Genomic DNA, 24,375 nt, shown 5'->3' with positions numbered 1-24,375 from the left:
GGTAGCACAGTTTGTGTTTGAACAATAAACATAACTACATGCTTTTTAAAGTCAAGCATTTAATAAATGTTTGCATATGACATGCAGAATATTTGTTTATGTTAAACGATGGGGGTCATCATTATTTTTCATTTTAAATTATGCATGTAATTAACACATTCACTGCCAGCCCAGCAAAAATGCATTATTTGACATCTTTTTCCGTCAATGGCAGTCAATGAGTTAACTGATTAGAAAAAAAAGAGGATGAGCGTGTGCAGTGAATCAAAAGATGTTGAAAACGTCCTCATAACATTAAATGTCGAAAGAATTAACATATAACAGATCTTCAAATTTGGTGGGCAAAAAAATGTTGATTGGGGGTGGGACTTGAGTTTTCTTCCTCCCACTCCTTTTCAGGCTAAGTTTAGAAAAAAATTGTCTAGAAAAATTGATATGTTGTTGATGTTGACTACTACCTGAAATAAATGAACAAATGAATGAAATGATTAAAAAGCATATTCATTTAAGTGATTAATCTGATTAAAACATGTAATCGTTTGGCAGCTTTAATTTTCAAATTCGGCAATCCGTCCTGCTGAAAAGCGAACAGTCAAAGATGGAATGACTTCATACTGTAGCGAGGTCATGAATTCAAGTTAAAGGACTTTTTTTTTTTTTTTCAATTATCATTATAAACAGTGTAGCTGAAAAGAAGTGGGTCAAGTGGCATCCTTTCTCTCTGGCAGTGCTTATTTTTAGCCGACATTCATTTGCTACACTCAAAGCTAATATTGGTTAAGCTTTGTGTCTAAAAGGACGATAAAATATTCACATTCGGGCAGTATTTAAAGGCAGTTTTCAGCTCTCCACTAACTGAGTTAGGACACGCACACACAGTGGCTCATTTGCATGAAAGGGCAAAACCTTGAAAAAACTTCAACATGTCGAAAGGAAAAAAATAAAACAGGTATGTAAAATATGCTTTGAATTTTGATTCTATGGTTATTTTTGATGAAGGGGTGGTGGTACCTTCAATGAGCAGCTCCTGTCCGTGACTGCCCAACAGGGTGCGAGACAGGAAGGGCGCAAAGTCCACAAAGATTTCCCTCAGCAGGGGCGCCACCTTCTCCAACGTGCGCTCAAGTTTGGATGTAATGCTGCAAAGCACAACCGAGTAACAACATTACGCACCACAAATGAAACCAAACCAAACTTGAGCTTCATCGACCACCGGCTGCGTTCTTTAATCGGCACCATCGAGCATTTACGTTATTCAAATCAAACCAAATTTTCTTTCTATCACATTTTCATGCATTAAAAACGTTACACACTTTAGTTGTGTTAGTTTATGTAAACAAAAACAATTATTAAGAATCTATTTCCTTACAAGTTATTTTTTATACCTTGACAAAAAAATGATGAATTTATTGTAAATTTAATTACATATAGACAAAATGAAAAATGAAAAGTATTTTACTAAAAAAACAACCTGACGTTTCATACTATTTTCACTACAATATGAGAGATTCTTTTTTTTTTTTACTGTGAAACTGAGCCATCGTGGAGTGCAGGGTTACGCCAGGTTACGGCTGCCATGGCAACCGATCCCCGATTTGTCGAGAGGAACACGTGAGCGGAGAAAGAGCCCAGACGGGGCTCTCGGGCGGGACTGTCACAAACTATTAGAGCCGGGGGGAGATGAGGCGAGGGCACTTGTGCGCACACGCACGCACGCACACCCCCACACACACACGAGCGGGCGAGAGAAAATTCTGCATGGAAAACGCTCAAATTCATGAGGGTCATTCCAAAATTGGAGTACTTTACTTCAAATAATCCATGCACAAAATACAAACATGTTGGGTAAATTAGGGTCTGGACGATTAATCGGCTAACAACTTCAAAGGAGCAATATTAGCTCTTTGAAAATCTGCAAAAAAAAAAAAAAAAAAAAGGCATTTATTTATTTATTTATTTACATATTAACACATTCAAAAATCATCCCACATTATTATCGCACAAATTATTGTAAAAGAGTGAAATGTTCATATTCAGATTATTTGTTGTAAGAGGGCTCCAGACTGCCCCCAAATGGTGGAATTTTGCTCCCAAAATTTGAGTTAGCGCAAGTCAATTTTGCATCTACTTATGTCTGTACAACTAGTAAATTTGCTATTTGAAATTAGTATTCTTGAATTTTTTTTTTATTTTTATTTTTTTTTTGCTGAGAAACTTGTGCTCCACACTTGAGCCCATTTATTAGCAACATATGAGCTGAATGCATATTTACTTCGCAAGTCGACCCATAGTGTGCACATTTTCTACTTCCGCCCTTAAAACGTAAGTTTCACTGTGTGCCTAGTAAAAAAAATAAAAAATAATAATAATAATATTTTTGCTGCCTTGACCGAAATGTGACTTGATGAGCGTGCTTGCACCTCATGTTCTCCAGCGTGTCTTTGGGCATGGGCGCCACCGTCTGCACAGCCGGGAGGTTCTTGCTGGTGGCGCCGTTGACCAGGCCGGAGGACGAGGACGTCGCGGCGGCGACGGCGGCGGTGTCGACGGCTCCTGAACGCAACAAAAGCGACAGCTTTTGGGAAAACATTTTTTAACAAAACACTTGCCTGAGATGTACTAAGCATGACGCCACAAACTGGCTGCTACCGTATCAACATGAGGATCAACCACAGAGGAGAAAATAATGGACTTTTTTTGGACTCATGCAATTTGCCACTGACTTCTGAAGGTATATGCTTGCATTGTATTTGCTAAGTAAATGTCCTTTAAGCAGTTAGTTACGTTACAATTCGCAGGTTGAACACTACCTGGCCTGTTTTTATTTCCATTTTATTCCATTACAGTTGCTATAATTGCACTTTGTTTATATTTCAATTGTGGGGAAAAAAGTGGCTTACATATTGTTGCTGCAATAAAAGTGCTATTATTCCTAAGTGCCAATCACAAATCTATTGTTCAGTAATTATTACCAATATCGTCACCGCAAATTTCTTTGAAATATTGTGATGTAATTTTTAGGCCATATCACCCACCCCTAATACGGATTATGTTATTACTGCATTTTATTTCCATTCCATTGTGCTATTTTAAGTTTTCAGAAGCCTTTTAGAAAAAAATGTTTTGTTTTTTGTGGGCTGGACCAGATTAACGGCATTTCCAAAAGTCAATTTTAAATATGAACTGATTTGAAAAACTCACCTCCAGATTAAATCTGGATTTGATTTATTTTCAGGCACCCTGCATACACATTATCAATTTGATTCAAACACAATTGGCGCTTTTGACATTTAAAAAAATGTTTTTATGTGGATTCTCATCCAAAATTAAGCGAATCAGAACCGGATTCAATTTGCGTTCACACAGTACTGACTGATTCCCACGTCATCATCACCTCCAGATTCAGAAGAAAGAATACTAAACAGACAAAAATCCCGATGAACACCTGATCTCGAACGTGAAGGCCCACCAAGCGACCCGGCGATAAGCTGAGGCGGCATCGGTTTGACACGGTGACAATCGGGCATGTTGTGTTTGTGAGAAGCGGGGAAAGCCCCAAACGATGCGAGCTCACGGGGTCCGCCTCGACGCCTCTGGCTTTTCCATGCATGCATGCATTGGCCTCATTCCTGCACAGGCTCGCTGAGGAGAAGGGGATTTTTATTTACTGTATTTATTTTTATCATCTCCTGTTAAGTTGTGGGTCAAATTGACCCAGTTAAGTCAATAATCGGCATGGAACCCAAGCGCCTTGTCATGGGTTGATTTCACGTATTTGGAAGTTGACAAAATGATGAGATAGAAAGAAGCATATTTAGGTAATTGATCGAACCCCGGGTCAAAATGACCCGATAAGTTTATTCCCGCTCGGGAGAAGTACCACTGTCATACATGACAAACAGAAGAACATATCACAACTTCATTTGGTTGACTGGCTTGAATAAGGGGGAATTCTGCAGGCTCAAACAAAGGTTTGTATTGTCAGGCTGGATGCAAGACGGCCATGGGAAAGTCAACGGCGCCATCTGGTGGTGTTTAGGAACACAAGCGGAATGAATCACATGCTTGTTGCTTTTTTTTTTTTTTTTTTTTTTACCAAACTCCGTTTATGGTTCAATGTTAACCCTGCATTCACATTAAAAACCAGATTGAAATTGAATTTGGGGTTTTTAAATTGTTCTTTTTTTTTTTTTTTTTTTTCCCCATTCATTACCACTCAAATGTAACCAGATTGAGTTTGGATTCAATTTGGTTTCACCTGACAGTATCTGAACTTGCATGTTTAAAAATTTGACCCAAAAAAATTGATACAAAATTGAGATTTTTAATTATGTATGTTTTTATTTATATATTGAACCAAATCAGATCTGGATTCAACTGGGATTGATCACACATCTTCTGATACACATTGCACATTTGATTCCGAAGTGGAGTGGACGTTTTCAAATGAATGTGTTATGGTGTGTGGACTCTCATCTAAATTCAACTGGATCAAATCTGGTTTGACAAGTGGACCTGTAACCTCACAAGAGTATTAAGTGATCAGACGTACCCATGGTGTTGATCATGCTTTTGGGGGTGCTTGAGGAAGCCGCAAAGATGTTGGGGGTGACCAAGCCGGTAGAAGGGCTGCCCGTCGCCGTAGTGACGGCGAGGCCTCCCCCCAGGGGGGGCTTTTTCACAGGTACCACCACACTCCTGCGGGTGCAAACACCACACACAATATGACAATTGTTAGCTTACATCAGCAAATGCCAATGGGTCAGTTTGACCCGCAGCATGTTTAGTCTGCCAAAGAAAAAAGTGAAGAATAAGAAATGAAAAACAATGCATGGTTTTAAGTTCATTTTGCTGTCTAAGGTTGTTTGGCAGTTTTTAAAAACATTTTCAGAATAATTTTGCCCCAATTTGACTCACACCAGTTTGAGACAAAATCTTCTAAAAAAAAAAAAAAAGGCTTTGCTGTGAATATCTATTTTTTTTCCCATTTGTTCATATACAAATAATTGCATCTCTGGCTATACATTCAGTATTGCTGAGCTGTGCCAGAAATTGCAAAAAAAAAAAAAAAAAAATCCCCCCAAAAAATCCAAGCAATTCACAACTATTTAAAAAAAATGCTGATATTAATAGTTAAAAGTAGTGATTCTCAAAGTATGGTACAGTGCCAATAGTGATTGTCAGACTCCCTGTCGTGGCACACGAAAAAATCATTGCCTAAGTACAGTTCAGTTGTATTTGACTTTTACGTTAAAAACATTTAATTAGGGCCTGGCCGATTAATAGGCTCAGCAAAAATGATTATTGAAAAAAAAAAAAGAAAAAAGATTTTTTTTTTGCCAACTGTCCTTTTCTTTGCACATTACAACTAATGACAAATAACATTTAAACATTTCCCACCCGCCCCCCCCCCCCAAAAAAAAACAAAAAAAACAATGATTGGATGTTTTTGCTGATTTTTCCCTGTTAAATACAAAGAGCTGCCGATTAATCGTTAATCAGAATTTTACTTAGCTAAATAACGGTCGAGCTCTCCATTTAATTTTTAAGAAACTCTTTCGAAACACTTATTTCAGCACATCTTTAACCTTTCGTATACAAAATATATAGTGTATGTCTTTTTTTGGTGTAATTTTACAGTAGCTTACATATGAAAGATACTTTGACAAATATAATCTGTCTCATTTTAGACGAATATTTAGGCCTCAATCAATAAATCCATCCATCCAAAGATGTATCCATCTCCAATAAAGGAAAGGTAAGATTGTGGCCTCTGCCAAGACGGCCGATCTGTGATGCAATAAGTGTGACTAGGCGACGATCAAAGCCAGGAACTTTCGTCCTCCTCGAATCTGCATTTGCTCTTTGGATTTTGCGTGAATGTTTGCTGACAGCTGATAGCCAGTTGAGGCCCGTTTTGGGTCTGGACGCGAAAGCCTCGCTTGTGTCGGAAGAAAACATCTCTGCAAATGCTCAAAGCCAGACAACGCACAATCCGTCTGTTTCATGTTACAGGAAACAAGGAGAGAGAATGGCTGGGTGATATCTAGTCTTTAATACTTAGCATTCGTTAGCAGAGATTCGACTGCAAAGATTTGGGCTCTACTCTGTAGATTGTGTACCAAGTTTGATGATCATTGTGCGAATTTGTGTCTGCAAGGGTTCACTGTGCCTCCAGTTGTAATTTATTCATCGCCCTCTTGTATCGCTAAAATACATTTGGAGCTCTGCCTGACAACCGTCTGACGAGAAAAACAAAAATTGCACTAATTTTGTTTTTCTTCTCCTCGGCGCAGCAGATCAAAACTGCGAGCAAGAAAAGAAGCTTGAAAGCTCGCTCAAATATGCATCCTCATCTCCAGAGATTTTTTATTTTTTTTTCCTTTTTCTTTTGCCGCTCTGAAGCTAACTGATGACAAGCATCATTTATCCGGCGGACCTTTGTTCTACTCTCCACATTGACAGGTATCAGAACAACTCCCGGAGACGAGGGAACCGCTGGAGGAACGCCGCTCGCGCCGGGCTGCTAACATTCCACATAAATAATTCATGAGAGCGCCGCTCATGAATCATGCATGAATTATCTGGAGCATATTTTTTATTAATAGGATTGTCTTAATTGAGTTGCGCTGAATAAAGCGGGGATTAATGTGGGAAGGAATATTAATGAGACCCGTGTATACGAGCGCTTCCATTACATTGAATGTAATCCCAGTGTGATTTATTTAGTGATACAAAAGGAAGATAGAGAGGGAAGCTGCAATTGAAAGCAAATATCATTTGGCCTTCATCGCCGTAAAGCCAAATATGTCACGACAAGCAACCTCGGGGAGCTCATTTAGAAAGACGACGAGAATATTTCTATTATGCGCCGACGAGGGGTGCAAAGGCGTTACCAGTTAATTCCAGTGGCGGAAAATGTTTCTAATTCAGAACAATTTGGAAGTCAACAGCGTGAATGACTTGATTGATATGGTGAACGATATAGATGTGATATAAAACATATCGATATAATGGTATATCATATGGTATCACTTTCTGTAACCGGTATCCCTTGTACAGTTCTGGGCAGGAACTTTCACTGGTTCTTGTATCTTAATGCTCACGATAAGTAATGACCAGAAGACTGCATGTTCTCAGTTGAATTATTTACTGGATGCCAGAAAGATCGAGTACACAGCTGCGGAGCCCTCTTCTATGGGGTATATGCCACGGAAGAGGCGGGACCGTTTTTGCACATCAGTTTGTTTCCGGTTCGGTTTGCGACGTGTGGGCTGCGTCAAAAATATTTGTGCTTCCGACTTCGTGCCCCTCGGTTGCGCATTCGCAACCCGGACCGGAAACAAACTGATGTGCAAAATCACGTCCCGCCTCTTCCGTGGCATATACGCCATTAGTATGTAAGTAAGTAAGTATGTAGTAGTAAGAGGAACTGATCTCTTCAGAATCCTCCCTGCATTTATACTGTCTAGGCCGTCCACCCACATTGGCCTAATGGCCTTAACTGGTTTGTACTGGATATGTCAGAATGCAGACAGATAGAAATGAGCCAAGCAAGGACAAATAATAGCGACACAACGGCCTAGCTCAAGTCATTTATCTAATCATTAAGAGTCCTAATCTAACACCCTCCACACCACAAACCGTATATCCTTCTTCATCTCTTATCTGTGTTACCCCTAATATTGAGACTGCAACAACATTATTAGGACTTCTACTGGATATTAACGTTTGACATGTTGGAATGTTACTTGGAGTGGTGGATTCATTTTAATTCTTTGCAATTTTGCATCCTACCACCAGATATTTTCAATTCAATGGCATTCAATTGGCCACTGGATGTTTGTTTTATTTTACTGTTATTTTTTTCGTCAAGATATTTTGTGATCAATGTATGCATTTTAATATATATTTTTTTAAATGGATAAATGTTGTTCCACGAGATGACAAAAGGTCCAATCCACCTGTTGCTATTTATTCAACAGAACAACTTTACGTACTATAAAACAAGCCCACATTTCATACTCACCAAGTATGTTTGTGAGGAAATTCTGACGTGAACATCACTATTCAAATGGATATATTTGTTTGGTTGCCTGCCATGAGGTTATCGTAATGTAAAATGTGTGCCTTGGCGCCACAAAGGTTGGGAAAGTAAGATTTTCTGGGCTGCCTTTTGAAAGGTGTCTCGTGAAAGCAGGTGTTCTTGGCTTCTCCCTCCCGTTTTGCTTTTTGATCTTGTCACGTCCAATCAGCGTCCATCTCGACCGCCCGTCCGGAGCTGGCAGCTCATTTGGTTGACAGGTGGCAAACAATTAGACACAGCCAAAGGGACTGGCGGTTGGGGGTGGGGGGGGGACGCCAGACAAAGTCATACGGCGGGATGGTGTGTGTGTGTGTGTGTGTGAAAGCGTTTCAAAAACGATACTCTTGGCTGTAGAAACTCATTTGGGGCTGCCACGTCGTATTAGCGGCGTGAGGGCTGAGGTGGACGAGGGCCGGACACGAGGGCCGCTTCTGTTTAATCTGTCATCAACACCCTGGAGACCCCCCCCCCGCCACCTTCGCACCCACAACCCTATTTATTCATCAGGCTCACCTCGGCGGCTGCATACGTTTCAAGCCTCACGTTGTTGCTCCGACAGCACGACGCCACAAAAAAACAAAACAAAAAAAGAAAAAAAATCGCTTGCATGCTTCTGGTTTAGGCAATACAACTTTGCATTTGATTTGGCTTTAAAGTAGAGCTGTCAAAATGAATTGATTGATCGACAAGTAATTGATTATCAAATTAATTGACATCTATTCTAATAATCGAGTAATTGTTTGGAGCCAATTTTTTATTTGAAATGGTCCAAATCCTATGATTTCAGCATATCAACAGTAATTGTTCAATGATATATGTATTCCCTGATAAAATAAGACATTTGCAAACATCTGTTTTTACTTTAGATCAATGACCGAACCGCTGACACAGCGCAACATCACCCCCCCCCCCCACACACTTTTTCTTTTTTATCGCTATATGTATACAAAGAACAAAATAAACATCAATCATTGGTTAATAAAGTGTATTACAAAAACATGTTTTCCTCAATTATGCTTTATTGCAAAATTAAAATGAAGTTCATTAATCGACTAAATAATCGAATATTCAAATAGTGAGAGCACTACTTTAAAGTATAAATTGTACTTAAGGGAGATGTGGAGGACTTGAGTCACATGACTTGACTCGACTCAGACTTCAAATGTCGTGGGACTTGCTTGGCTAACACCAGAGGAGGGCAGTAAATTATTTGTATCCGTTATCACTTGTTTTGGTCACACTTCTGTCACAAAGTTTGACTCCATTTCACCAATCCGATGCAGTTATATTATCAAGATTGAAATTCTTATTACTTTGCCAACAGGCTTGAGTTCAATCTGCGGGTGGACCGTTCCACCACCTCCCAAAAAAAGGTTGAACGCTGGAGGTCAGGCTGCTTAAAAAATGGATCTTGGGGCAAAAAAAGTTTGAGCACCGCCGGCCTCCGCTTACTCAAGGAAATATTTGGAGGAATACTTTTTGTACTTTTACTTTAATCATATCATGTGAAAGTAACATGATTCTTGGCTACACTACCCCCTTCTGGCTAAAACTTAAACAACATGACTTGACTTCGACTTGGCATTGAGCGATCTGACTGACTTACATGAAATGTTTCTAATGGGAAATATGCACCTTGCCTGACTAAAGATTTGGAATGATGACATTTTCGTCATTGAGTTTTAGTCAACAAAATTGTGGCTGTAACAATATTCAGGTGTATTTTCTGCCCCCAGTACCTGTCAAAGGAGTGAAACTGCATGGGCAGCGCCGTGTGGGCCTTGGCAGCGAGGTCCGGGCAGGATACCGGCTCCAGCCCCGCCTCCACACCCTCCACGGGCGGGGCCACAAGACTCTTGAGGATCTCCTTGACGTTGAGGCCGGAGGAGGAGGCCGGCGGAGGCTCGGAGACGAGCTCGCCGGCGACGCGGCCCCGCCCGGGATCACAGCCGTTGACGACGCTGACGACCCGCTCGGCTCCGGCGCTCGGCTCGCTCCGGGGAAGCGATCGCTCCTCTGGAAGGTCCGAAAACGTTTGTGCCGCTTCTGCAGGAGCGACTAACAACAACACAAAAATATACGGAAGAGGATTAGGCATTTCACTTTTATCTGAGAATTTTCACTTTAAAGTCAGAATTCTGACGATATTCTTAGGATTCTTAGAATAAAATGAGAATCCTGCCAATTTTTTTTTTTCCTTCACTGACCCTAATCCTCTTCTGTAGAGTCCAATACTGACAACATATTCAAAATTATTATAAACCATTAAACCCTCACATTTACATCACACACCCACAAAGATACACATACATATATAAGAGTATTTAATGTGTAATTCAATTTATTTCAAGGACTTGATGATATGCAACAAATATCCCCTGACGCCCCCAATAATGAGGTCAGCATGGCCAACACAGGCTCCGAGTGCCAGACAATGGTTTGTCCCTGACGGTGGGGTGAATCCCCCCCCCCCTCTCCTTGACGTTGAGGCCATTTTCTGTCTTGCGGCAACCTCTTTGATCCCATTCTGCTCTGGCGAATTGCTTGGCTAATGGCCACTGACAGACGGCGGCGGGAAATAAGCGGCCAGGATGCGCTTCCGCTTCCACCAAAAGCAGCAAAAAGGTTCAGCTGGGAAATGAGCGGCTGCCTTGCTGTCACTTGACTTGTTGACTCGTACATGCTCGTCAGTTTTTTTATTAATCCCTCATTGGGGAAATGAATCCAGCCTTAGAGCATCGCAATATATATCACCTGAGATCTGGATTTTCTCATGCTGACGCAACATGAATGTGCACTACCTTGTGGGAAAGATGTGAATGACAGTTTCTGCTTTTATTTGACTGTGGAAAGAATGAAATAGAAGAAAAAACAAACAAACAAAATAAATGTTCATCTGTCGCTGCTGTTAACGGCTGTCGGCTTGGGCCCGCCAAAGTCTTTGCTCCCGTCATCTGTGTGTGTCGTCTGGTGCCCGTTTTTGTTAAAGGCAGCTTCGAATGTGCCAGCGCAAGGCTCCGATTGGACGGCTTTGCCAGCGCGAGAATCTGGTTGGACAGCGCGATCTTTCTTGGTGGCGGCCGTCTTCCCCATTTAGGTGCTCTGCTACTGTCATCATTGCGTAAAACCATTGTCACCCGTCTCCAAACGAAATTAAAACTGTCAATTTTGAGTCAACCATTTGTTCTTTTGTTTTTTTTCTTAACAGCTATTGTTTCATAAAATAATTATAAATGAAGGCGAAGTTCTATTTATTTATTTTTAATTATGAAAAATATATGTACCCATAAGTGCAATTTAAGGCACATGTCATTCATTTAAACAGGGAGAGTGGATTACAAAGTAGCACAGGTCCACAATATTGAAAACAATACGAAAAGCAAGCGATACAGTGGTTGCCAGCCAGGCACCCGATGCTAACGCTAACAGCTAGCTACTAGCCACGAACACCGGAGACTTGTACTGTATCATAAAATGACGGCGTAATTAACTTGCGGTTTCTTCGCGTCCTAAATTAGCTATTTAATATACTTTCGGGGTGGCATTATGATAATAGTGGTAGAAAATATGTAATTTAAATTTTTTTAAAAATGTCGATAATGCAAGCCAAAACGTTAAAGGGAAATAGTCAAGCTTGCGTTCACGCCGCCATGCAGACAGACTTCAAAGTAAAATTTGCTTTTTGCATTGGTGTCAATGTATTATTTGGTCAGCTTTATTTTGATGTTTGCTTTAGCGTATGCGCCGTGTTTGCGGCTTCCCTGACATGTTTGAATGACTGTGCTGTGTTGTCAGGTCAGCACAGCTGGCACGCGCAGTGACGCACACACCGAGACGGAACTTAATCGTTTACATACATTTTAATCTTTTTGTTTAGGTAAAAGAAGCAAGTCTTTTCAAGTAAAAGGGCTCAAGTCCAAGTTAAGTCACAAGTCATAGTTGTTCAAGTCCAAGTCGAGGTTTTTTTGTGTTTTGTTTTGTTTTCCAAAATGTTCAGTAATGACCTGGCAATAATGCTATTGTGCTAACCACATGGAGAATTACGGGGAGTCTAGAAAGCAGAATGGCGACAGAAGCAAACTGAAGGTTTAGGCAAATAAGCAACAGTTGGAGAGTTCAGGACTCACCTGCGCTGGCAGGCAGATTGGCATCCTGACGGTGACCCGACTTGGCGCTCGTCCTGCCCGTCTCGCGCTGAGGCTCCAGGATGTCTCGATACTTGGACACCATAAGAACCGAGACGAAATAGACCACGGCCAAGGCCAGGAACTGAGCTTGCTTGCTGTCGTCCTGCCGAGGAGAACCAAAAGATGAAGCCTCGTGTTGCTCTTAAAGGAAGTGTGCAATGGAAAATGAACTTTTTAATAATAGAGGACAGACTCTGGAGTGCCTGCTTGCCCAACAACTCAGTAAATGTTGAGTGAGCTGCCTATTTCTGAAAATGGTGCTGTGAATTTGGATAAATCGGGACATTTCACTGTGTCAAATTTGACAAATATCACCCCCACACAGCGCTTCTTCTTCTGAAACAAAACGCAGGTCAAAACTAAAAAGGTAAGCAGCGGGGTTGTCAGATGCACAGGTGAGTGTTCGCTAAACACGCTGGATTCGACGACGACGCACTCAAAAGTTCATCGAAGTTGTCGATGTTTGTGTTTGGTGACGTGTCCGCTGAATGAACAAAACGCACAAATGAAGTGCTGCCTTCAAAAGTGAAAATATGACCCAAGCTTTTTACACTTCAATGTTTGTGTCAAGTTAAAATAAAAGACAACACTCAAATAACAATAATAATAATAATAATAATAGAAACAATTGTATATATTAAAAATATTTTATAATGAAAATAAAACATCAAACATCAAAATAAAAAAAACAAATATGAGAATGTGTTAACGTGTTTCAAAGTTTATATCTTTCCTAATATTCCAACTTTTTTTTGTTGTATTTAGAACTTCATTTTCATAATAACTCCATGCCTGCCATTTTACATCTTTTCTTGTAATAGTATCACTCCCCCCCCCCTCTTATTGTAAATGTCCTGCAATTTTTAGGCATTCTCTATCCATCCACTTTCCGACCACTTACCCTGTTTAGAGTCGCAGGAGACTGGACTACACCCTAGATTGGCACATATAGACACAGACCACCGTTCACACTCACATTTACACCCACAAGCAGACACAACCAAACACAAATTTCGTACTCGCTATCGGCTCTGCTGTAGAGTACAGCAAGCTCTAAATGGATTTTAAGTGTACTTTATTTGTTGATCCTTGAATTATTTCGACAAAAGCACGTCACACCATTATAAATTGTGAAAAAAAAAAGAAAAAAAAGTGTACATGTAAACATCACTTATGTCTTTCCGACTCACCACGTCACGAAAGAGCACAGCGCGCAGGCGGTTGATATCGACATCCTGCAGGAGGCGGTCAGGGTCCTTGATGGGAGACAGCTGAACAGGGACACTTTTTTATGAGTATTTTGAATGTCGTCTAAAGATAAGAGATGAACATATTTTGTGTTGGTTTTCATGCAATACAGTCCACCCGCATCGTGAATGGGAGTTAGTGCAGGTTATAAGTGAAAATCGTCCATGTCGAGAAAGCATATCAACAGCAGAGTTTTACACGTAAAATACATTTCAACTTATTAAAAACACTTTCTAACCAATCTGTAAACTGTTACAGTAAAACGTAGACGTAAAACAAAATACAAACATCGTATATTTTTTTAATATATATTATTTTATTAATTTATATATTTATTGAGAACTGTTCGGTTGTATTTAACTCATTCTGGTACACTTTTTATCTTTTAATTTATGTGCAATACATTTGAAAAGAATTGTAGTACTAAATCGCTGATTGAGCGATTAAATAAAGAGCTACTGGTCACGCTTTTTTTTTTTTTTTTTTTTTTTTAAATAAATAAACAAATTCTGTCATACCTTGCCAGGAGTCACAACATTTGGCGGCATGTCCTGGCACTTGTTGTTGGGAGCAGACAGCACGTTGCCGCAACCGCCGTGCCTCTGCCTGCACTCCAGACAGCTCCTCACAGCCATGCAGCACACTACACACATACGCACACACACACACAATCATCTCAATTGAAATGAAATACCGATAACATGCAAGCAAGTAATCAGAGCACTACGATGACCTCCTGTGGGGAAAAAGTGGGAGTGAAATGAGAAGCCCCAACGATTTCACGACCAAGCCGCTGACGAGTTCAATTGAAATGGAAAATTAAGTGCTCGTCACAGGGAAACTGTTACTGATCAACTTGAGTTAAATTTGTGGCGCGAGCAAGCAAGTAACTCAATGTTCACACATCAAGTCAGTTTTTACAGTCACACACAAGGGTATGAATGTGTATTGTGCCTTTAGGGGGCGTGGTCTTGAATAATGCTCGCTAACGCCAGCTCCGGTTGGCCATTTTGGAAGAAACTAACATGATCCTTGTCAGTGTTTTCAATTTATTGTGGATCAGGCAACGACGCATATACCGGTAGTTAAGCTAGTATAGTATAGCTAGTATAACATTTCAAAAAGGAGTATAAAAAAAGTGTGTTAAAGTTATTTCTTGGGATATTCTCCGATACAATTGGAGTAAAATGACCCTGACGGGTGACGGTGAGCTTACCGAGTCTCAGGCACTGACGCATGAGGCCGCCGGACGACATGTTCTTCTCCGCCTCGATCTCGCTGAAGTTCAGCGAGCTGGAGAAGACCAGCACGTCCACCATCACCATCAGGCGGGACAGGAAGGTGATGGCCGTCTCCGAGGACATGCCCTGTGTCACCTCGATGCTCTCCACCTGCACAGGAGCCAAATGCATCCTTTCATATCGGCATTCTTATTGAGTGAATAATGTTACAGTGGCTTACAATATTATTAAGTATACCTTTTAGGAATAAAACCATGACTAAACATTGAGAGATCTTTTTATGTTGGGGAGGAGCTATATTTAATCTGGGTTGTAAGAAGATTCAGAGTGTCATATATTTATTTTTCTTAAACCAAATTATAAACAAGATGTATTTATAGGTGTTATTTTGTGAGATAAGATTGAAATTGATATAAGCCAAAAACCGGGTGGGAGTATTTTTCACTGAAATGTAACAATTGTTCTTTCTTTGAATAGTATCACTTGATCAAGTCTCTTCTAATATTTCGGATTAAAAAATAAATAAAAGCATGCACCATTCCTGCTGATATTGTATCGAATCAATATCGGTATCCCACAGTAGTCTAGGGGGGCAATATCGGTATCGTATCAGAAGTGAAAAAGTTGCACCGGGACAGTGTATATGTGTATGTGGAGTTAATGTTGGCAGTGAAAACTATAAAACTTGAAAAACACGAGAATAAGAATATTTTTTTGAATAATCAACATTGAATTTAAGGATATAAACTGAAACTCATGATTCTTGGATTAACAACACTTAGCTTTCCAAGACTACTATAACTATCCTGTTAAACTGCAGGTCAAATTGACCCATTTTAATAAGTAAAAAAGCAATAAAAAATGACATTTAACAATGTCCTCTTGATTTATATATATTTTTTTTAATGTCTTGTGCTCACTAAATGTCATGTAATGTACTGACTGGCTGATTCCTAAGCACGGAGCCAAAAAAAGGTATTTACTCCAAGTATGTAGTGTGCAGCATCCACACAGCCACTAGATGTCACTTTAGCCGCACAGTGAGCACTCACAGTAGGCGAGGTAGCAGCTGAGAGCAGAGGCAGGATCCCGCCGCAGGCAATGATGATGTTGTCCACCATCTGCGAGATGAGGTGGATGGTGTTGTGGACGAAAATGATGTTCTCGCTGCTGTTGACAAAGTCCATGACCGACTTGGTGGAGTGGCTGTGGGGGAGAGAAAGAGAGAAGGGATTCTTTTAACAGTGAACAGTGAACTCCTTTTATGTGCGCGCATGTGCGCGTACCTCCTCCAGACGTGCACGTCACTCTCCAGGGCAAAGAGCAAGTCGGCCAGCAGCCTCTGGTGCAGGGCCGACCACTTGAACTCCGGGATGCGGAACATGGTGGTGCGAGGGCCCGGGCTGAACTGACGCCGCTGCTGCTGGTCCTCCTCCTCGTCCGTCTGGACACCGCTGGCCCGGAAGTCGGCGCTGTCCGCCGGAGTGTTAATGTGGCCGTTTAGGTTCTGAAAGAAAATGAGTCATTTTCTGGTGAAAAGTAGAGCAGTAAAAATAAAGATTTTTACTAACAGGATAAATAATGGTGATGAATAATTAGGATTACAAAATTGATCAAAAGGACTGTGATTAACATTTTGGCCATAATTATACATTAATTAATTTGGACGGGTGAACGGGTGAATACTAGTTAGGATGCTAGCTGGTTTGGATGGATGGATGGATGGATGGATGGATGGATGGATAATAGATAGGATGCTAGCCGGTTTGGATGGTTGGACGGACGGATGACAGATGGCCGGCTGTATGGATGGACGGATGGATGGATGGATGGATGGATGGATGGACACTAGTTAGGACGCTAGCTGGTTTGGATGGATGGATGGTTGGACGCATGGATGACAGATGGACGGCTGGCTGGATGGATGCTAATTTACATGGGTGGATGGATGGATGGATGGATGGATGGATGGATGGATGGATGGATGGATGGATACTAGTTAGGACGCTAGCTGGTTTGGATGGATGGATGGTTGGACGCATGGATGACAGATGGACGGCTGGCTGGATGGATGCTAATTTACATGGGTGGATGGATGGATGGATGGATGGATGGATAGATGACAGATGGATACTAGCCGGTTCAGATGGCTGGCTGGATGGATGCTAGTTTACATGCTAGCTGGTTTGGCTAGTTAGAATGCTATATGGTATAAATTAGATTAGATAAAGATGATAAGATGACGGCCGGACAAACAGACAGACAGACAGAAATGTGGGAAGAAATGAGAGTAGCAGGAGAAAACCCACGTGAAATGGTGATCATGGTGAAAACATGCAAATTCTGCGCAGAAAACGTGGGAGTCAAGACTCAAACCGAGAGCCTCCAGACAACAAAGCAGAGGTGGTAACCATTATTCCACGGTGCCTACCATCAGGAACAAGAGTGTGCGCTTCATGAGAAATTACTCTGCATTGAGTTCATTCCCAAGGAATGATGAAAACGCAACGAGTCCTCGGATGACCTCCCTCCCCGGTGGCTCGATAAAAAATGACAACAATAACAACACCTCGGTGCGACCGATAAACATGAAATGAACGAGTCAGCAAGACGCCGCCGAAAGCCTGTTAAGACGCATCAGCAACACTGAATTGAACATGAACGCTCAAGAATGCATTTCATCATCAGCCCGTTTGCTCTTCGAGGAAGGCAGTACGGTGAAGGAGTGGTTAGCACGTCTGCCTCACAGTAGAGAGGTACTGAGTTTGAATTTTGGCTTGGGTGGATCTCCCTACATCTACGAATGAACGGACCTAGCCAAAGCTGTTTTAAAACTAACAACATAAATTAAGGGTGCACCGATCGATCAGCCGGCCAATTTTTCGGTAATCGGCCGATCCCTTAAAAATAAGTCGATCTTTTCCACCAATCTCATCTCCCTCCTCAGAGGTCTGAAAAAGTCAGCCACCGTCCTCTTCTGCTGAGATGACTAATAGAGCTTCATTTTTATTTGAGAGAACTACTTCATGTGCAGTTAAAACAACCCATTTATATTATTTCGCCGATATTTGTTCAATGTTTTCCTCTAAAAAAAGATTGGAACACTGAAGGTATATGCTGCTTGTAATGAAAAAAAATCGGTATCGGCAAAAATCGGGCTCGGCAGGTCAGACTTTTTAAAAAAAATCAGGGATCAGTGACCGGCCGGAAAATTGTGATCGGTGCACCCCTAAATTAAATTAAAATTGAAAAACTATTTTTTGCTGATGAAATAAAATGAAAGGAAAATACTTAAAAACACACACACCCAAATACTTCATTTTACATCTTATTGTAATACAAAATCGGTGGACTGTTACCTGTACACGTATTTAATTTGTGGAAGGTTGATTTAAAAATGTTTTTAAAATATTGCATATATAGTTATAAAGTTTTACCACATAGTACTTTGTGATGTTTTTTTTAAAGCTTGCACATGGGTATTATTAAAAAAAAAGACTAAAACAAGGAAAAATAAACTAAAATGAAGGATTTTTGAAAAAAATAAAACTAATAAAACTAATACCCGGTCAGAAAACTAATTAATGTAAAAAACAAAACTCAAAAGGAAATAAAAATGAACTACGGTATAATGAAAATTGTAAAACTATTATAACCAAGGACCTGGCTCATCCATCCCTTTTAAAAAAGGAATGTGGCCCTTGAGCACAAACGTGTGCATCGCTTGATCTGGAACAATAGCAGCATCATTAGTATGATCCTTAGCATATACGCAGTAATCCAATCTGACCTGTGTGGTCGTCGTGGTCTGAATCTTCATCTCCTTGCCGTCCTCCACTTTCTCCTTGTCTAAGGGCTTGTCGATCCCTCTCCACAAAGCAGAAATGTCGCCTTTAGAGGGCGCCGCAACGCTTCCCGGCCCAGCCTCTGCAATCGAGGAAACCTCCACAGAGTTGATGCCTCGGAGTTCAAACTCATCCTTTTCCAAGATGGCGGGTAATGGTGCAAAGTCGGAGGTGGCCAGACGGCGCACATCTTCGGCGGGTGGACGTTCCGAATGATGAGTTGGATTCAGGTCGGGCAACAAGACGTCCTCCACCTTGCGGAACAAGAAAGCGTTACCCTGAGGAACGCCGTCTTTGTCGTCGTCCAGCGAAATCAAAGGAGCCGAGATCTGCTGGTCTGCGGCGGCGCTCTTCGGCAACAACACGGCGCAGTAAACATCGTCCAGCAGACAGTCCACCTCCATCAGCGAGTCCATGTCGTCCATCTTCACCTCCGTGGCCTCCACCTTCTCCGCCTTGATGTCCACCAGGAGGTGCTGGACTTCCGCTCCAACGCCGCCCACCGCCGCGCTCTCCTCCTGGTCCCGCCCATCGGCCAGCGGGTTCCGCGTGTCGCCGCCGTCGCTTCCCGGCGACCGGGAGCTACCGTCCATTTCTCCGATCTCCACCGAGCCCGTTATGCTGGCGGCCTGGGCCGAAAGGCCCGAGATGGTGCTGACTGAGCCTTTCTTCCCTTTCTTGATGTTTTCTTCTTCCTGACGCTGGTATTCCTCGTACATCTTGGCCAAGTACTCCTTATGCGCTTCATACGTCACCTGCAAGGCAGTTTACACGCAGTGTGAACGTTCCTCATTGAAATGAATTCCCACACTAAATTGTCCCATCCCCCATAAAACACCACAACCTGCTTTAAAGTAAGAAAATGGCACTATATAGCAAAATATAAACATAAAAAGAAATAAACAAGTTTAATCATAGAACTACCTGAAGTAATTTCTGGAGAAAATGTGTGTGAATGCTGAATGAAAAAAATATAGAAATGTGGAATCATATTGAATGAGGTGGAATGTTGATGAACGATGGAACTCTGTTGAATGGTATTGAATTATTTGGAATGATATTGATGGAAGATGTTGACCAATATTGAATGGTAGAGATTGAAATGCATGCATTGAATGATGTAGAATGATACTGCATAATATGTAATTATATGGAATTGGGTGAAATGATATTGTCAAAAATGTGCAATATGTGACAGAAAAATACGGGAATATTGATTTGTGCAAAATTTTTCACAAGTGAAATGAATGAGTAAAATGATTTAAAATTCAAAAGTGAACTATTTCAATCTGTTATTTTGAACGTGTTATTGAAAATGAATGTTACATTTGTTATGAGGTAAGTTTGGTTGAATAACCCTAAATCCTAAACTAATGTATGCGACCACGCTACGAAATTTTGTTGGTTAAAAAATAAATAAATAAATAAATAAATAAATAAATACATAAATAAATAAATGCAATACCTGGAGGAAAAAGAATTGGGGGAGTGCTGAAAATTGATCCCAAGGTGAATTAAAGTTTGAATTTCGAATGGCAGTGAATTTTTGATGGCCTCATTTGAAATGAATGGGGATTTGGGAAGTTAAAAATGTTGAATAAGATGAGAATAAGAAAAATAAAGTAGAACAACATACCAACAACATTTTGTATTTCTCTGTTTGACTCTATTTGGGCTTTGGCTTGTCCTGTTCTACTAACACTTGTCCTAGTTCACTCAAGCAGCCATGTATCAGGCGTTTGCTAGTAAAATAAAATTTGAGCTCACAACTCAAAGCAAAATTGACCAAATAACAGCCTGTAAAGCAAACAACTTGTAAGTTAAGGTGCTCACAAGTCAAGGCACCACTGTACTTGAATAATTGACAAAGCGCTGTGCCCAGTTTGTGGCCTCCTTTCATGCGCTAAATACTGCGTAAGCGTGTCTAATGTGTCCTGTACATGAATGTTCTTTTTTATGAATCACCTTGGAGTGCGCGATGGAGAGCGTGTCCACCCACACGCGCCAGCCCCCCCACTCGTGCTTAATGGCGTGGTACAGCAGGATACGGAAGATGTTGTACACCATCTCAGTCATCTTCTCCTCGTCCGGGCTTTTGGGGTTGATGTAGCCCAGAGAGAACATCCAGTCCTGCCACACGGAGCACTGGAGCAGACATCTGCAATACGGGATATCACCGTCAAAGGTCAATAATAGAGCAAAGTAGACATTTTGACCACTTGTGTCATTCATGACACATTTTCCATTTGTGACAAAACATCGGAACACCCACACGATGCCAAATAATGGTTAAAACGAACTTTCTTTTTCTTTGATGCTGCTTTTCCGCCAATGATTTCAGGTTTACAAAGAGGAGGAATGACTTTAAAAAAATTAATTAAGCTGTCAAGAGTACAAAGAAGAGTGGGCAGAGTGATGTGGAGGGAGCGTGGAATAAAATAGCAATGAGTTTGTTGTATTGTTAATTAACAGTCTAAGCCTATTCATCTCTATTCTAACTGTAATAATATTCAACTACTCATTTGATGTCCATACCAGCCTCTAAGCGACAGCATGATGTCAAATGTAAACCCTACAACAAAAACATTCTTTGAAAATGTTGTCTCACATGTCTGTGACATTCCTTCTTCCACTAGTCTGTTAGCTTAAAGCTAACATATAATGTGAAAAGCCATAAATGGGTTAAGAACAATTGCATCGATGTTATGGTATAAACAGTTGGATACCAAAACACAGCAATATATACGGAAAGAGGATAGGACAATAATCTGCGAAGATCAATTAATATTATGAAGCAACAGCACATTGTCCATTTATTCAGACAAAATATTTTTTTCAAGGTTGTTTTTTTTTTTTTTTTTTTTTTTTTTTATAAGCATTTTGTTGGGTTATTATTGGAAGGCCAGAAAATAATACTATACATTCCCATTAATTTTAATAGGGAAACCTTTTATGGCATGGATGACCTAGCGATGGCAAGAATTCAGAAAAAATAAATAAATAAATTAAAAAAAATAAATATAAAAAAAAATAGCAATGCTGATACACCAAATGGTTCAAGAACAGCTTCATACTGCAACTTTTTTAGGTGTTTTTGGCAATAAGATGCGAGTGTTTTGAGTTACGGACGACAAACTTGTATCTCAAGGCACCACTGTAGATACACTAACAACTGCCATGTAGTGGTACCACGATAGGCGAACTGTTTGTATACTTACATCAAAAAACATATTTTTCCCATAACGTGTGCCCTTAAAAGCGATAATAATGCTAATGCAGTGCAAGCAAGAAACAAACAGCATCGAAGACTCGGCACGTCTGCTTAAGAAAACAGACGTGCTGGAGGATGATTAGGAATCAATCTGAGCCCATTGCACCAAAGCTTCCCTAGCTCCACCCTTGACGCGATGATCAGGAAGATAATTGACGCCGCGTGTGCGCGCGTGCGTGCTCTCCCGCTTACCGTCTGTTCTCTCGGCTGCTGCTGAACAGTTTGATCATGTCGGAGAGGAAGAGGCGGCGGATTTCCATCAGCTCGGCGCTGGGGGCCGAGTTCTTTAATAGGGTCGCTATCACTTTGAGGATCACTGTTAGAGCGAACAAACAGAGAGAGGAGTTCAGACCTCCACCAATCCAAACAATTGGAGTGTCACAGACTGAGGAAACAAAAACACAAGTTTTTCTCCTCCTCTGAAAGTGTTAAATCGGGGGTGGGAAAACTTTCAAGCTGAACACAAGGCTTACTTGGGTTCGGAATCTTGACGGTGGAGTCGGGCTCTGCGTGCGGCTTGTGGACCACCTGCGTACACACCTGTTCCGTCAGAATCTGATGCGGAAGAAGAAGACGACGATAGTCACGCACACCGCTGTGGGCTCCCCTGATGAGGTTTTTTTTAGTTTTTCCTTGCCCTTTTGTGGTTCGATCGGGGGATGTTTTGATATTTGTCAACTATGGGCATGTGAAGCCCTTTGAGACTCTTGTGTAATTAAGGGCTATATAAATACACTTGACTTTACTTGGTGATGCCACGGCGGCACGGCTTACCTCATACAGCGTGTTGTAGGTGGTGACGGTCATGGCGGCGCCGTGCAACAGGAGCTTCTCGCCCAGAAGAGTGAAGAGGCTGTGGGTGTGCATGATCTCCACCTTCCTCCTGTACAGAAAAAGCTGTGGTGACTCATCATGGACAGCAAGGCCTTCTCAACTGGCCTCTGAAGCACGAACCAACATTCACAACTGAGATTATAACTTTTGATATATCGACAATCTTCATTTCGTAGCATTTCTCACGGCTGCAGTGTTTCCAGGATGTGCATGGCAATCTTAAGATTTATTTATTTATTTTTTTTATCCAATCAGATTTCAGCCTCTGCGTGTGTTGCCATGTCGATCTAAGTTCTACTATGCCTAGTAGGGGTGTTAAAAAAAAAATCGATTCGGCGATTCTCGAATCGATTCAATAATCGGCAAAATCGATTTTTTTTTTTTTTTTTTTTAGGATTCACACCTTAAGCATGGAAGAATGTTATATGAACGGAACATTAAGCCTTAATATTTTATTTCAATGCTGTTCAAACATGAAACAGATTACAACCTCTATAAGACTGAAATTTCAGATAAATAAATAATACATTTTCATATAAATCTTACACTCTACAAGCTTACTGATTAGTATTTTCTAAATTTGAATGGAAAAAAATCGCAACAATCGACTTATAAATTCGTATCGGGATTAATCGGTATCGAATCGAATCGTGACCTGTGAATCGTGATACGAATCGAATCGTCAGGTACTAGGCAATTCACACCCCTAATGCCTAGCATTTGCATTTTTAGGGTTGGAACACCCATGTAACTAGGGGCGTGGCCACGTGTAAACCAAATAAAAAGAGAGGGTGAGGAGAGGATTCTTCAGAGAGTGCAGGAGTGAATTGTGTCAGTCAGTTCCTCTCCTCTCTCCTCGTGAGCCTTGAACTGAGTGTCTTCTCTCCTTTTTGTGTCATGTTGAATAGTTGTCAAACAGGTAAACCTGACAGTATCTCTTGTGAGTACAACATACAATATTTTATTTAAACTTAAAACTTAATGTGAAAAAAAAAAAAAAAAAAAAGATTCTGAACTGCTCCAGTACAAAGCACATGGATTGAAAAATCTGCATGGTAAGTTCCTGACTGAAAGCCCAGGTATCAAGCGCAGAGCCCGCCACTGGTCCAAACAGGTGCAGAACACTCAGCGGGGCTTTTTGCGGCAAAGCATCTTGTTAAGTGCCCACCGGGAGTCGTGTCAGCAACTGCCTGCTGTCATAAATCCAACGGGTGGGGAGGTGCGGCACATCACAAAAGCCAACCCGTGTCCCCTGCGGTGGAATCAAGATGTAACCGAGGCGCAGAGGCGGTAAACGGCTTCGGCGGTGACAAACGGCCTCGGCATGAGAGGCAGAAGTGCCGTCGCACGTAAAAAGACGAGATGGGCTTGACTCCGCTGCGCATTCCGCCTGGATGCAGCGACACGCATCGTCACCTCTGCAAGGATCAGTCACTTTACCGTCGAGAGATTTCAGCAGAGGGGAAGTTCTTTCTTGACGAAGGAGTTTGTCTTTCATCTTGAAGCAATACAAAAAATAAAAAGAGAGCTGAAGCCGGTTGCTGTCCCGCGGGGCTCAGCAGCAAGTAGTCAGGGTTTTTCCTGCATATGAAATTTGGAGGGGGCCTGTCATGGCAAAATTGTAAAAGACGACCTGGCCATGTGCTTTTGTACCAAGACAATT

At 41.2% G+C, this 24,375-nt stretch overlaps 1 protein-coding gene across 3 annotated transcripts in view; it reads right to left on the bottom strand.

Annotated features, from left to right (window-relative positions):
* nbeab (neurobeachin b) overlaps window positions 1-24,375 on the bottom strand; it is a 216,993-nt gene that overhangs the window by 132,599 nt on the left and 60,019 nt on the right. For all 3 annotated transcript variants that reach the window (XM_077540847.1, XM_077540848.1, XM_077540849.1), the window contains 15 exons: window positions 22,653-22,761; window positions 22,352-22,433; window positions 22,071-22,194; window positions 20,573-20,765; window positions 18,553-19,362; window positions 16,049-16,269; window positions 15,815-15,968; window positions 14,738-14,912; window positions 14,040-14,164; window positions 13,464-13,544; window positions 12,214-12,376; window positions 9,826-10,144; window positions 4,553-4,698; window positions 2,421-2,553; window positions 1,012-1,139 (listed from right to left, as the gene is read on the bottom strand). In XM_077540847.1, coding sequence (XP_077396973.1) covers window positions 1,012-1,139; window positions 2,421-2,553; window positions 4,553-4,698; window positions 9,826-10,144; window positions 12,214-12,376; window positions 13,464-13,544; window positions 14,040-14,164; window positions 14,738-14,912; window positions 15,815-15,968; window positions 16,049-16,269; window positions 18,553-19,362; window positions 20,573-20,765; window positions 22,071-22,194; window positions 22,352-22,433; window positions 22,653-22,761 — 2,963 coding nt within the window. The remainder of the gene's footprint in view (window positions 1-1,011; window positions 1,140-2,420; window positions 2,554-4,552; window positions 4,699-9,825; window positions 10,145-12,213; window positions 12,377-13,463; window positions 13,545-14,039; window positions 14,165-14,737; window positions 14,913-15,814; window positions 15,969-16,048; window positions 16,270-18,552; window positions 19,363-20,572; window positions 20,766-22,070; window positions 22,195-22,351; window positions 22,434-22,652; window positions 22,762-24,375) is intronic.

This window comes from Festucalex cinctus, chromosome 13 (assembly GCF_051991245.1).
Source record: "Festucalex cinctus isolate MCC-2025b chromosome 13, RoL_Fcin_1.0, whole genome shotgun sequence".
Lineage (NCBI taxonomy): Eukaryota > Metazoa > Chordata > Actinopteri > Syngnathiformes > Syngnathidae > Festucalex > Festucalex cinctus.
Note: the sequence above shows the minus strand (reverse complement) of the source record. Positions and strands in the feature narration are given on the sequence as shown.